At 42.1% G+C, this 15,080-nt stretch overlaps 2 protein-coding genes across 4 annotated transcripts in view; both read left to right on the top strand.

The window, feature by feature from the left end:
* Positions 1–6,127, top strand: LOC138064095 (ARL14 effector protein-like). 3 transcript variants are annotated; one of them, XM_068925056.1, is made up of 6 exons: positions 1–57; positions 220–287; positions 375–519; positions 3,674–3,793; positions 5,322–5,461; positions 5,831–6,127. In XM_068925056.1, exons 4-6 carry the CDS (start codon positions 3,683–3,685, stop codon positions 6,051–6,053), a joined length of 474 nt encoding a protein of 157 aa, XP_068781157.1. In that variant the 5' UTR covers positions 1–57; positions 220–287; positions 375–519; positions 3,674–3,682; the 3' UTR covers positions 6,054–6,127. The 3 variants fall into 3 exon arrangements, with proteins under 3 accessions (XP_068781157.1, XP_068781158.1, XP_068781159.1); XM_068925057.1 differs by lacking the exon at positions 1–57 and having other exon boundaries at positions 195–287; XM_068925058.1 differs by lacking the exons at positions 1–57; positions 220–287; positions 375–519 and having other exon boundaries at positions 3,277–3,793.
* Positions 6,128–11,863: 5,736 nt separating this feature from the next.
* Positions 11,864–15,080, top strand: part of LOC138064201 (COMM domain-containing protein 10-like) — a 112,710-nt gene continuing 109,493 nt past the window's right edge. Inside the window, exons 1-3 of the mRNA XM_068925817.1 lie at positions 11,864–11,951; positions 12,059–12,149; positions 14,018–14,128. Of these exons, the coding sequence (XP_068781918.1) occupies positions 11,920–11,951; positions 12,059–12,149; positions 14,018–14,128 (234 nt within the window). The 5' untranslated portion in view covers positions 11,864–11,919. The remainder of the gene's footprint in view (positions 11,952–12,058; positions 12,150–14,017; positions 14,129–15,080) is intronic.

Here is a 15,080-nt window from a genome sequence, read left to right as displayed (position 1 = left end):
ATTGTGCAGCAGTAAGTCTAGAGTAATCAGTCTTTGCTGTGCCAGCCCGTTTCTTTGGTAAGTACAATTTAAAATTCTGGGGAACCTTCCTTCTCTTTTATAGTGTGATCTGAACTGAACATATCCCCTGCAGAACTACGGTTTTTCAGAAGGTGGATCTGGCAGACCTCTTCTACCTGTTGCACAATAGACACCCCGGATTTTATAATTGTCTTTCAGAATTCAGCTAAAGGATCCCTCACTTCCACACGTGGTAGAAGCCCACTTGGCTTGGGGAGGAAAAACTCGTAAGGATTTGTTTTATTTTACTGGGAGATGGTGGGATTTGCTTTCCTAGATTCCTCTCACAGAATGGGCCATTGCTCTGTCACCAGTTTTGCAGGATCTCCAGGAAACTGGCTGAGTTGCAAGACACAAGACCTATTTTTTGATCTGTTTGGTGTTTCCCTGCTGTCCCCAAGGCCATCTTTTGGACACACATCTACGTTTGGGACCACGAGAGAAGGCATACGCTAGTTGGTAGGTGCCCCCTCCACATCTTTACAGCACAGTGGAGCCTGAAGAAGCTGAATTTATTCTCATTCTTAATTAGGCTAGCACCAGACGTCCTATAGAGATTTCATGGTGCTTAGGTGAGCGTGTCCCCACCCTGCCTGCTTGGTCTCTGAGCCCATGGAGAGCTCTGCAGAGCTAGCCTAGGGTTACCATCCCTAGGTTAGGTTCAGCCTAACCCCTGTGTGCACAGGGAGATCAGAGCCATGGGGAAGAGCATTTTGCCTTGCCCTGGGGAAGGTGATGAACATGCTTGCATATGTGAGCCAGAGAGGCTCCACTGGAGTGAACAAATATAACCTAGTAAGCACTGCACGTTCACTCTGGTAAGCTCTGTAGAGATACCAGCTTTAGGCTGCTGAAGTCAAGCAGCCTGAGTGCAGGTCACCACATTTTACGTCTGTTGAAGTATTTAGCGCAAGTTGCAAAGCTCATAAATTGGAATACTTAATTCTTGAAAGAGTAGATACAGAAAAATATGTCCCTTCTGAAAATCATAAACAAATGCAGTTCCTCCCAGCGTCCAACATCTCCTGAAACTGCTCGCTGAGCAGAAACATCTGTCTCTTGGGTAAGTCCAAGTCTCTTTTAATACAGCACAGCCTCTAATTTTCTTCCTCCCTTCGTCTGCTTTTAGCCTCATTAGCCCTGCCAAGGATCTGCGCTGAAATTGCCATTTCCTAGACAGATGCTATGGTCACAGTGGGACCTCGAGCTGTGGCTGATCACCTCCAAGAAGTGCTTGCTTCATTCAAAAGATGTGGGAGAACACAGCTTTTGCAGGGAGGAAGAGTACAATTGATTGCTCTCTAAAGGCTTCTGAGCTGAAATCTGTATGGAAGTGACTAGTGCTTGAATGCCTTGACTTTGGGCTGATCACTATAGCCAGACAGGATAGACCAAAACTGTTCACAGCATCAGGATAAACACTGCTCCGGGACCATGATTCCCTTCCTTTGGATAATTTAAGTTTTGCAGAGTTGAGAGTAGATGCCTGAGTCTGGTAGTCTTCCTCTTTCCCTCATCCCTCTTTCGGAGGATGATATGGAAGAAAATCAGTCTAGTGAGTCTCACCAGCTTCTGAACTTTGCACAGTTCCCTAGTCCTACTGTGCCTGATTTTTTTTTTAAATATCTTTCCTAGAGAGTGAAAAATAACCCTTTATTTTTAGACTGTTTGTGGAGACAGAAAAGTGCTATATTTTCTGTGGAGAATGTTTTCGCTGAGGTGAAAGAGCAGTTGAAATACATCTCCATGTGGAATGAGATGCTGAGTGGTTCGTCTTAGGCCAAGTTTTTAAAAGTGGTGACTGATTTTCGAAGTTTGGCTCCTGATAACTGCTTGGGCTTGGTTTCCGAAGGGGTCAAAATGTTTGCAACACCAGAAGACACTGGAGGAATTCTGTGTGCTTTCGCTAGTAGCTGCTGATGGCTGTCCTGCTCTTGACCCCTGCACAGTGTAACAAATAGGGAGGGATAATGCTCATGCATACTTGTGAAGTGCTCTGACAACCTCGGATGCATGATTCTGCCTAAGAGGAGATGTAGGAAGCAAATCCTTATCAGGAGTCCAACTTGAGTGTCAATGAAGGGCAATGTTGACTTTGGCTGGAGCAGTGGCCTTCACTTTTGTTTTATTTGTGGATCTTTATCAAATTTCCAGTGGGGAAGCAGGCTCCTGTACAGCAGATGCTTATTGGCTGATAATAGCCTTCTTTTTCCTCATCTTGAGAAGTGGTTCGTGGGCTACCTGGGGTCCAAAGAGCACAGACTGAAACTGTTGCTCCAGGGCGCCCTGCTGCGAACAGTATCCCAGAATCCTTCTTCCTATTGCTAAAAGGAAGAAAGGGAAACTCTGAAAGCAGGCTGAGGGCTGTTCTCCCCTCTCCTGCAAAGCCTCTGCTCCTGTCACCACCAGGTCGGGGGCTCCAGCCCCTTCTCATCTCTAACCCGCCTTCGGCTGTGGAGGGGAGCTGGCCTGGAGGTGCCTGAAGCTGGAGGAGCTCCCCTCTCCTCACAAAGAGCACCTGCCCCGAGGCACAGTGGAGAGGCGAAGTGCATCCACCGAAGGAGTTCTAAAATAGCTGTTCTCAGGGACAGGGTTTGGGCAATAATCCTAACGTGGAGGGTACTCGTTGCAGTGCTTTTTGGGCACAACAGGAGGGACGGGCCAGCACCTGGGGGAAGGGTTCGAGGAGCTCGACAGCAGAAGGCTTACACTTTCCTTGCACTGTTTGGGGTTGAAGTCTGAGGCTGCACATATTGCATGGAGTTGTATTTAAGTAGCTTCCCAAGATGAGTAAAATGAAGTAGCTAACATCCACGATGTACAGTTCTCCTCCACCATTTCTCTGTGACGGAGAGAGAAGGAACAGGGAGAGGTGATGGATGGTGTTTGTAGGGCAGCTCTGCTGGGGTGTGAAGCATGCACTTTTTGAACCAAAAACGTTCACAGTGATAAGGATTGAGATTTCAAGGCCAGGTCTGAAATCTTCAGAAGCAGAATTGTGGATCTGCATGGAGTAGTCCAGCGGCCATAGACCTCATTCTGACACTTGCTTTTTGAGTGTCTAGGAAAATGTGCGAAATGATGCTGCACCCCTCCTCCCCCCCAAAAATGATTTTTTTTCCCCCATCATTATTGGAGACTTAGCCGAAGACCTGTAGCTAGGACAACAGTGGCACCTAGTGGTACGCGAAGTGACACCCCACGCGTGCCGCAGTCTTCATTGCCCCTGGGCATCCCTGAGCGCTTTTGCTCTTTCTGTGAGAATCCTGCTCCTCGCACTCTCCCTACAGCTGCTCATGTGGGGTCAGCACTAGATCCAGAGGGGATCACGCTTCTTTCAAGTGGCGCTTCTGCGATGTTTTAATGCAGGAGTTTTTCTGAGTTTTGCTTAATTTCGAATGATAGAGTGGCTTTGGGGATACAGCTTCTGTTTTATATGCTAGTTATTTTATTTTGATACAGTTTTGAAATAGAGGCTGATTCTGCAGTCGGAGCGGGTTAAGAGCATATAAAAGCGTAGTATGGACACCACCTACTCATCCTAAAACCTAAGATGTCTGTGGGTTTCACACTTCCGTATGTCTAACACGTATGTATGGATCTATTTCATTAGAGTGTTGAAATGAGCGATCATTTGGAAGAAAACTGGAAGAAAAACAATTCTGCCCAGGAATCATCTGCAGAAAGTAATGCCTCTCCTCCTAAGGACTGCTCAATAACACAAAAACAATTGGTATGTCTTCTCAGGTACCACTTTATTGATCCAAGATCCTTGCCATTGCCTTCGATTTCTTCTATATTTATTGGAGGGGAAAAAAAAAAAAGGAGCCCATAGGGAAATACCAGTAATAACAAACAGTGAAGTGAGCCAAGTCTTCAGAGCCTTAATAAAACAAAAAGTGGGGGAACCACAGGGTCACAGAGCAGCTGAGGTGGTGAGGGACCTCTGGAGATCTGGTCCAACCCCCAAAATAGAAGCGTGCTCTTGGATGGAGGATTGGCTATCTTTTAAGCCACCTTTAAGCTCTGAAAGGTGACCCTCGTGTTAACCATTTACATCTCTATAGCTTATTATTTGTTTCCAACTTGAAACTATGTAATTTATGATTAAGTGCAATAATGAGGCTGAAAACTCCAAAACTCACCAAATTCACCAGAAATCTACTCCACACCCCAAAGCAGAAATGTCTGAATATTGCAGGTGGATGAGATTGCCCTTCAGGTTTTCAGGAGGATACAGATGAAGATGCGCAGCACCAGCCAACTGCTGTCACGTGCATATATTTATGTTTCAAAGGCACCACAGCAGCAGATCTGATTTGAACTCCCACTGTTTTCACCATGAGGAGCCACCAAAGCGCTCCCTTGGTTGTGAAAAATCACCATGGCTTGTGAAAGGCATGACACCTGCCAGGGAAGCTGGCAGGTGGCAATTCATCTCATTAACCTAAAAGGAGAACAGATCAACTTATATGTATGTTTGTGCCTTTGCATGACAAGTGGATGTACAGTGTCCACAGTCATTGTCCAAACAGAAACTCCTTGACATAACGCCCATGTTTGTTTGCATTGACTTGAGACGTGACTGACGATGTACGTGGGCTGTGTTGAGTGACAGTACACAAAGACCCTGAAGGACAAGGGCTGATATATATATATATATAATCTCGTAAAACTAATCAGCGCTTTCAGCTGATTGTAAATAGGAATTCCATAAAATATGCAAGAAAAAAATTCCTCCTATTTCTCAGAAGCTGTGTGACTATTAAAGGTGTTCAGCTTGGCTTCCTTGCCTTTGCCTGTGCTTTTCTCACACTCCTCATTTCTGTGCCTGCTTCCTTCCCACACCAGTTGATCATCCCGACCTTTTCCTTGTCTGCAGATTGTCGGGACAAAGCTGGGCCACGGGCACCAGAGAGAACAGGGACAGAGAAGGGTTTAGAGGGCTAACCCAGCTGAGATGAGTATAGTTACAGCACTCGATTTTACATTATGGTTAAATTTGAAGAAAAAGTTACATGATTTCTGCCACAAGACAACCTTCAAACTCCATGCCACTGTACCAGAGTTAGAATCTGTATTGAGTCCTGGCGGTTCCCTCTTTTGTTAGGCTGCAAATTTGATCAGAGGAATAATCAATTAACAGTTAGACAAGGAAACATTTTAAACAATGCGATTCTTAATTGAGGTTGGGTTTTGTCTCACCTTCCTACCTGTGTTTATAACTTTGCTGTTGTTCTTTTTTTTATATATATTTGTAGCAACAAATAGAGAAACAACTAAAATGCTTAGCCTTTCAAAATCCAGGACCTCAGGTAGCTGACTTCAATCCTGAAACTAGAGAGCAGAAAAAGAAAGCACGCATGTCACAGATGAACCAAGATTTTTTTTATAAGCCCAAGTAAGATGTGCTTATTTATTACGTAGTTTACTTTTAAAAAATTGCTATTATGCTGTTTACTGAATATAAATGAACTGAATAAAAACATTAGTATTTTTCAGAGAGATTGCTTATTAGATGTGAAAGCTGCTCTGGGAAAATATGCTTTTTCTGTGTGATTTAAAAGAATTTTGACTTACTACTTTGGCATACGCATTTTTAATACAGTGTTTGTCGCAGTTAGGATCTAATGCTGGTATTTCACTGTGTTGCAAAGGTGCTGAAGTGGAAATACTTGTTCCTGACATTTTCCACGTTAGTTCTATTTAGTCTTTGAACATGTTGAAATGGTCTCTGAGAATCACTTTTTTTTTCCCCCCTCTCCTGCAGAATCACAAAGAAGTATGACAAACATGGCAGGCTGCTTTGTAATAATGTCGATTTGTGTGACTGCCTGGAAAAGAACTGCCTGGGTTGCTTCTATCCTTGCCCCAAATGCAATTCGAACAAATGTGGACCAGAATGTCGCTGCAATAGGAAATGGGCTTACGATACCATTGAGACTGAGGCTGGGGATGTGATCAGCATGTTGCCATTTATTGTCCCTGACTGATGTTGTTCTGACGGCTTTTGCATCAGAGCAAAGTTCTTTCTTCACATTTTAATAAAGTAAATCTTGGCTTTATGAATTGACTCTAGTGAAGTGGCCTTAGTGTGCTTGTGCTTCTTTACCACTGCTACTCAGCGCATCTTAACCTTCTCTGTTAGGCACCTGTATTTTATTCTTCCTACTCCTTGCCAGGAATGCTGAGGCACCTAGTCAGTTCTTCCTAAATCTTGACTTTCTAAAAGTGAGGGTGTCTGGGCTGCTGTGGTCAAGCAGTTTTCTCACCCTGGGAAGCTAAATCACGTTACTTGGAATCAGCTTTCTCTTGCTGATTTCTTTGCCTGGGCGTTTACCGAGACATGTGACATTGCTATCCTTTTGTGAACGCTTGTCTAAGCGTCTTATCCCTTCTGATGCATTCGTATCTTTTCTATAGAGGCAGGGGACATTTGAGATAACACTGTCCTTTGAAGCTATGTCATCACTTTCCAGTTCCCCCATGAAATGAAGGAGAGTGGAAATGGCTCTCCAATTCTTTCCTGTTGCCCAGGAACAGTGGTACAAGACTGAAACCAACACGTTCAGTCAGCAAGTTTTTCAGCATATTGTGCACTTACCTTGATTAGTTGTTAATTATAGTTCAGGCTAGAGGTAAACAGATTGCACTTTTTTGTTGCTGGACAGAAGTCATCTCTTCGGTTCCAGGAGTTTCCTCCTTACCACGAGATGTGGCACGTTTGAAGTAACGTGTTACACCCTACTGTCTTATGAGGTAGCTGCTCTTGTTCACTCTGGGCACTATGTGTCTCCTCTTGCACCCTATTGGAAAAATGAGGGTCCCTCCGGCCCCTGAAGGGGAGAAGGCTGCCCCGGACCACCTCCAGGACCGTGCCGCTAGGTGGGAATCCACCCCCAGGCCCCTGGGCTTGCTGGGTTTCCTCTGCGCCATAGACTCACGCCGAACCTGATAGAATCAGCAGCTCTTCCAAGAAGATAAAGTGAATTTACATGGAAAGGAAGGGGTGAGCCTTCCCTTGAAATAACCACAAGGTCTGAAATGGGCAGGTTTGAATTAGCTTTACTTTCTTTCCAGTAACTGGCAAAAAATGAATAGTTTCTCAAGTGGATTCCTCTGCATAACGCTTTATGTTAAATCTTTCAGTAACATGATTAAACCCAGATTGGTATAAATCTAGAATCTCATTATTAAAATCATTGTTTGATGTTACTTTGTGGTTTTCAGCGTGGACTGTGACCCCACCACCCCATCACAATCATAGCCAAATGCAGAGTACGGGAGAGCTCCATCAGTGGCATGCTTATCGTAACTTTGAAAATAAAGTAGCAAAAACAGCAGTGAGAGCCCGGACAAAGAAACTGAAACCACGAGCGTGCTGTAGAGGCAGTTTTGCTGTGGTTCGAGAATGGCTCCTCACTGCTCCAGACAAGGGTCCTGCCAACTTTGCTCTTAACTTCAAACGAGCAGCTGACGGCGCAAAAGAAGTCCTATTAGAGCAGCTGACGGCGCAAAAGAAGTCCTATTAGAGCAGCTACCCTCAAAACAGTAAGACCGACATCACAAGTATTGATGGTGAAACTTATTGGCACGTGTATGTATGTAAAAATAATAACAGGGTATCCTTTTCTGATAGCTTTTGTTAGGCAATTACATAATGCCATCTTGGAGGACTTTTGCAGGTGATTTTAAAATAAAATCACTACCAGAGAAGGCTGAGAAGATTTCTTAGCCTCTTATGAAATCGTCCTCTTGAGATGACATTAGATCCATCTTTTTACCTCTTAAGATATCAGTCTGAACAGAATATGTATTTCTCTTCAGAATCAGGTTGCTTTAGAAAGCTAAGGTTTAAAAAGATTAAAAGCAAGCAGCAAAATGAACCGTTCCATAAGGTCTGTCACTTTTTCTTCTCTCTCCCCCCCCAAATTATACAGATTAAAGTGTGTGATGCTGTCGGTTTACTCAGCCTAACTTTTCCTCGTCCACGTGGCTGCTTTGTTGATAGGCACCAGTCATTCCCGCTGTGGCTTAAGAAAAGGTGAAAACGCAGGTATATATTGAAGTATAGACTAGCTAAGATACCATCTGTCAATCCGTTGCCTAAAAATTGGTTAATTTTGTTTGATTTGAGTTCACTGTGCCCTCCGCTTTATCCCCCTTGCCTTACAATCCGTGCATATCTGGAAGGAGATATATTCACCTTCTGCTTTATTAAATACTACAATTTTACTTTATTACTGCAAGGAAATCAATCTGATGTAAATGAACAATGTGCGTCTGCATGACTTTTGGGCAGATGAGGACAGTTTTTCCCACCCTCACCTCCCATTTTCGTGGACCTTGTCCTGTTGAGACCTGTTTGATTCCAAAGACTCAGCTGAGTAACTCTGGCTGCTTATGAACTTGTATGCAAAAGAGAAAGAATACCTGAGGCTTTATCAGATGAGTTGAGCAAGAGACTGGGAGTTTTGAATAAGGCCTAGATATTGCAGACATAAGCTTGAACCGCTAAGCAAATCCTCCTGGGTTAAAATGAACTTCTGCATATTGGCTAGGGGCCACTTAATCCCACTGCATCATTTAGAGAAAAATGAATCCAAGCTGTTATTGAACTTGCACTGTATGTCAACATCTGTTGAGGTAAGAACTCGGTAGTTAATGTTTGCCAGTCTCTGTGATCCATACAAACTCAGAAAGGCATAAAAAAGAGAAAAAATTTACTTTGAACTCTTTTCTGGACAACTTTCTTGATCTTTTTAACACCTCCTATCAGAGCATAACTGAACTTTCTCTATATACGTGCAAACCAGAGTAGAACAGAGATTTGACTGACTTCAGTGAGAAAACCAGAGGAGCTTGACTAAAGAAATATCAACCAATATCTTCTGGATAAATATTCAAGTGAACATGCCCTAGGTAAATATTTGCACCAAAAACATTACAGTTGCTGTTGCTCTGCGGAGTTTCTTAGTTAGTGATGGCGATATTGATTGTAGCTTCTCCTTTAACACATTGACCATGACCTTAAAACATTTTCGAGGAAATTATGCATGTTTTAATGGACCTTTCTGTTTAATCTCATTCTACTTGGAAAACATATATCAAGTCTGAGCTAACCGCAATTTTAAATATTTGTTAGCACATAATACTTTTCTGTCATTAACTCTAATTTGTAATCTTGGAAAGATCTGCTATCCTACTATTAGCAGAAGGTAATGTATCTTTTCTCCAATGGCCTGGTCCTATGAAGTACTGACCTGCTTCCTCCTCCAGTCAGGTGCAAATGTTGGAGCACCGGTCCCTGAAAGGATCATAGCTGTTTGTGTTATAATTGAGTAAATTAAGGTCCATTGTCCACAGCTGAATTTGCGGTATGCTTGTGGATGTATTCGATTAAAGGGATTGCACTGTGCAGCCCTGATTTCTATTGTGAAGGACTGCATCGCTCAAGTAGTTCCATTCTCTTCACATGACTAGAGGTAAAAGTAAATGTTCACGTACAAGCATAAAATAGCAAACTATAAACCAGCATATCAAATCAATAAAGTGAGATTCCCCTGCCCTTATTCCTTTTGAGCAGCATCTGACATTGCAAGGAGTCCTGTTGATTTTAGTGAGATTACTCACACAGCAGGACACAACTAATGACATAGAAAGAGTGGCAGATTGTTTCATAATGATAATAGTCATAGACAAAAGTCGCAGAGGAGTATTTATTTCTGGTAGGTGTAATCTAACTGAAACACTTAAAATGCACTTTACAAAAAAGTTATTTTCTCAACTAGATTTTTAAAGTTTTTTCAAACTATTTAATACTAGGCGAAAGGCAAAATTCAATTCTTGCCACACAAATTTATTGTTTGCTGAATGCAGTTGCTTAAGACACATAATTAGTTGCGAGTGAAAATTTATGTTTTTTTATTTTCATTATTTTCATTGAACAGTAGGACAATTATATTGTTCAATATATAACGTCAGGAATATTGTACAAATCACAGCTTGAAAACATGACTGAAGGAGTTCAATATATTCTTTTGTGTGTACCTTCAGAACTATGGAAATAAGGAAAAGTAACAGAGAAAAAGAAGATTACAGAAAAGGGGAAGGTTTGAGTGTGGGCACAATGACACTGCAAGTAACAGGCTGTGGAATAAAAAGTGGACCAAAAGGAGCCAAGAAAATAAAAGAAGTAATACACTCAAAGGAAATAAGTACTGCAAGGATCTTCAGAGCCTGTAGTCAATGCTGGATAAGCTTTACTCGCATCTTTTTTTGACAGGTAAAAAGAGGTTCCTCAGCTTTCCTGTGCAATTGATTACAATGCTTAACTGGCCTGACATGGCCATAATTCCTAACTTTGCACCCTTTTCATGCTCTATATATTCAGAGGTTCTTCTCGTACCCATAGAAGTATTTCAAAAATAGATTTTGTCAAAAAAAATGCCAAAATGAATTCTTACTAAGGAGTTGAGTGATGAGAAAAGTCTGTAAAACAAATCATACTAAAATAATACGAAGGCTTTTTTGATACTTGTGAACGAACAGAATATGCAGTTCCATTTCTGGAACGGCTAAGTCAGGGAAACTGAGCTTTTCAGTTTCTGTTTTAAAGAGTTAAGAGTTTAAGGCTGTTTTAAAGCAGTTAGATGCCGAATGTGCATTAGCAGCTAAATTATCTAAAATCTCAGTCACTGTGCCTAAGACTTAGTCATAGGGTATGAGCAGATGAGTCTAAAAGCCCGTACAACACTTCTATATCCAAGCAGATTATTTTGAGTTAAAGAGATGGATAATTTAGGACAGCTGATAAAAAGCAAATTAAATTGTGCAATATCATTAGCTCCGTGAAAAGCCCAATTATTCACATTGGAAAAATGAATCATGGATATACAAAGCAATAATAAAGGAATGGATGTACAAGAAGTCACAACTTTTTACAATTTATTTTTTAGAAGCAGAGCCTCCATTTTTGGAGGCACAACACCACCAACACTGTTTTATAACATATATAATCGGGCACTTGTCAGCATGTTGTCGAGCTGGCTTCGGTATCTAGTATCTCCAATCAATTCACCGGCTTGGGGTCTCCCTTCAGCGAGGCTTTGGTCTCAGATTTGTATAGGGAGGAAGGGAGCTCCAGGGGTCTGGTCCGACCTCCTGCCCAAAGCAGGTCTGGCTGGAGCAGGCTGCTCAGGACCCTGTCCAGCCAAAACTGTAATATTCATTGTTTTGAAGATTCATGCAGCAAAGCGTGAGGAAAAAAAAAAAAACACTTTGAAATAGGAGCATGCAATTATAAAACCAGAGAACGGGCAGCAAAGCTGAGCGGCACATGCAGTGCCACTGTATCTTGAACCTGTTCAAATAAATGAGTAATCGCCTAGGCTTCCAGTCGCCCTTATTCTTGTTGACTGACCAGTTGTTAAAAAATTCTGCTTTCATGGGGAGATTCCCTAAGATGAGAAGTTACTTTATTTGAGCATGGAGTGAAACACTCATTTTTCTTGTCCAGCCAAGCGAATCTCACGCAAGAATACTCTGCGTGTTTCACAAAACTGCCGAAAAATGGGCCAAGCATTTGAATACACTTACATTTCACTCTAGAATAGCAGCTTGAAAAACGTAGCTGCCTCCAGTCGTAAAGGAGGCCGTGGGTCCCGCTTCCGGTAAGAGCTATGGTGGGAATGCCCTCAGCAGTCACAGTTCTGCGCCTGAAGGGGAGGCGGCGCCCAGGCTACCGTTAACGGCCAGCGGCAGCCGCCTTCGAGGGCGCGACGCGCGCGCGAAGCGGCGCGGCTTGGCCCCGCCAGGCTCCCGTCGGCCGCTGCCGGGGGCGGGGCCGCAGCGGCAGCCATGGCGGCGCCCGTCGTCCCGGAGACTGAGAGGTACCGAGGGCCGGTGGCGGGGCGGGGAGGGCCGGGGCGCTGCCCCGCTCGGGGCGGGCGGGCCGGGGCCTCCCGCGAGCCTGACCTCGGTCTCTGTCTCCCTGCAGCATCCGCAAGGCCGTGTCGCTGCTGAACGCCGTGGCGCCGGGCCGCTTCCCGCGCCTGCTCTGCCGCCTGCTGCAGAAGCTGCACCTGAAGGTGGGGGGCGTCCGGGGGGCGCTGCGCTGGCGGAGGGGCACGGGCGGCGGGGAGTGGGTAGGGGGGGTTAGGGCGAGCGGCCTTGTGCAGCGCAAGGGGGACCCTTGCAAAAACTCCTCCACCCTTGTTCTTGCAGGGTAAAGACTAAATGTGTGTCCCCCCCCCCCCCCCCCCCCCCCGCTTACATATCTCCTTAGGCCAAAATCATCTGTAGAGGTTAAAAACAAAGTGCAAAGCTCTGTAATAAGTATTTTTGTCATTTTTATGGGTGTTTTAGTTCAGGGTTTTATATTTTGCAGGAGAGAAACAAAATCACTAGTCGATTTCACTGTGGAGTGCCAAACGTTAAACAGTAAATCTGTCTGGCACAAAAAATTGTGGGGGAACTCTAAAAGAAATATTAAAGCAGAAATGATTTGCTTGAAAATTTCTTTCAGCTTTATGAAATACTTTATGTCGTTCATTGTCAGATTTCATGTATTCCCTTGTTTTGGGTTTAGAAGAAATGCATATATGTAGAGAGAGAGAGAGAGAGAAAGGAAGTTTGGGGTGTGTGTGTGTATACACACATACACTCTAAAAGTTAAAACATTGTAGGTTAGGAATAGCATGGATAGAAAATACAAACTTAGAGTCTTGAAATAGGACCTCTGATAAGGGTTGTTTTGTGTATTTGATTGAATTACTGTTTTCTTCCCATTAAAATTACTAGCTCGGGTGCTGCAGTTGTTGCAGGGGGAGTTTTCATGATTGCTTTGGAGGGATAGTAGTTCACTAGTAGCTAGATAGTGTCACCAACTTAGTAAACAGCTATTGAGTAGTTGGAAAGTAGCTAATCACTACAGATATGAGCTGGATCTGAGTGCATGAGCTAAACCGAAAAGACTAATTTCATGGGTCATTCAGTTTTTCTTTCTAAAGTGTCTGACTCTAGGGCATGTGGAATTGCTGGAAACTTTAAGCAAACTTACTTGGCTTAACAAAGCAGATGCCCAGAGCTCTGCATCTCCTTCTAGCAGCTAATGATTCAAGTAATATTTCCATTTTGATATTCTTATTATAAACATTTTGACCACTGAAGCTTTTTTATAATTGCATCGTTTGGCTCATTCTGACAGCTCAATTGCTTTTTTTGTGTAGCTTTGCAGTTCTGGATTGCTAAGTGGTCTAAATATGGTACTTTGATGTCTGTAGCATAGATGTATTACTAATTACATCTTAAAAGATTACAATGTCTTTTGAAGTTATTTATTGTAACACAATAAATATGGTTACTTATATGTAAACGTACAATTACTTTCTCAGTAGTCTTTAATACAATACACAGTCTACAATACAATACACATATTCAAATCTGACTTTCAGAATAACTTACATAAGACCTTTATTACTTTTCTAGCAACATGGACAATTTTCAAAACAGAAAAATGTCAGTATCCAGAGTGGAAGCAGCATATGTAACTACAAGTTTGCCTTCTGTCTTCTTTGGGTTCTGACTCGAGTGGTGCACTTTCTAGTCATCTTATTTTTGTTTATAAAAGGATATTGCAAATCATCTGATGTAGTCAAAAGATAAATATTTATTTAGTAGCTCTCAGCTTCTCAAGTGGGGAGAAAACACATTCTTGTGATGCATTAAAAAACATGTAATACAAGCTCACAAAAGGACACGAGAAGTTCATTCTGATTTCCAGGGAAATGAATTAATTTGTATTTTTCTGTTGAAAAAGGGTTTTCCTTTGTTGCTTCCATTTAGAAACACCTGGACAACCACTATGTTTCTAAAAATGGGGAGAAAGCTTTTATTTTGGCAAATATGTTTTTGGTGGTTAAATAGAGTGTCAGGAATAATCACTTTTGTACTTCAGGCTGAAAGCAGCTTCAGTGAAGAGGAGGAAGAAAAACTTCAAGTAGCTTTTTCGTTGGAAAAGCAGGATCTTCATCTAGTTCTTGAAACAATATCATTCATATTGGAGCAGGTACCTCTTTTTTTATCATTATGAATTGGTAGATATATTTTTTTTTTATCACATAGCAGTTTCAAAAATACAGGAGTCAAGTTAAAGATATTCCTAAGAACACAAAAATACAGAAGTCAAGTTAAAGATATTCCTAAGAACATGCATCTGTAATATACTCTGTATGCTTTGAGAGCTTAATTGTACTGCTTTTGTTTGTGTACCTTAGTGATTTGAATTGGACTAACCGCATTTGTGGAATGACATTTCAATAATGTAAATAGAGATGGTGGAAACCAGTTTTGCCTGCATGTGAGAGAGATATTGAAAATTAAGAGATACTATCTTTCCCTTAGTTAATTCTAAGCGATCTCTCCATGCATTTTTTTTTTTTTAACTTTTAAATTAAATTTTTTGCCTTATTGAGCCCCATGATGTGGCTCTCGTGTTTAAATGAGGAGATGACTGCATGGTATAGAGCTAAATATCTTGTAATGGAAGAGGTTTTCCGTCTCTGCTGTGGTTAGCTAGTCGTCCACCACTCAGATGAGAAGCCAAAGTATTGCACAGTAAATATGGTAACTGAAGAAGTCAGGGCTTTCTCTTAAATGGTCAGAGCTGGAATGTTGTCCATCCATCCCCACACAAATATAGTAGGTGTATTCTGTACATTTTTAAAGGTCTTGTCAGGGCATGCATACTGACTCAGATAGGTCTGTTGTGGGATTTGAATTTTATCCTTTCTTACCGTTTCTTGAGCTTATGGTTTTTTTTTTTTTGCTTCTCTATCTGTTTATATATTAACAAATATTTAGTCAAAAGAGCACATAGCAATTTATGATTCTTTCACTTTGTTAACATATTTCACAGCATTACAAAAAACAAACTAAACAGTCCTCCGCATACCTGCTACACCACAAAAAGTTAAAACTAAAACTCAGGTCACATCCAGCCAGGAATTCTGAATTTTCAT

This window comes from Struthio camelus, chromosome W (genome assembly GCF_040807025.1).
Source record: "Struthio camelus isolate bStrCam1 chromosome W, bStrCam1.hap1, whole genome shotgun sequence".
Lineage (NCBI taxonomy): Eukaryota > Metazoa > Chordata > Aves > Struthioniformes > Struthionidae > Struthio > Struthio camelus.
The sequence above is the reverse complement of the archived record's forward strand: the minus strand, read 5'-3'. Positions and strand labels throughout refer to the sequence as shown.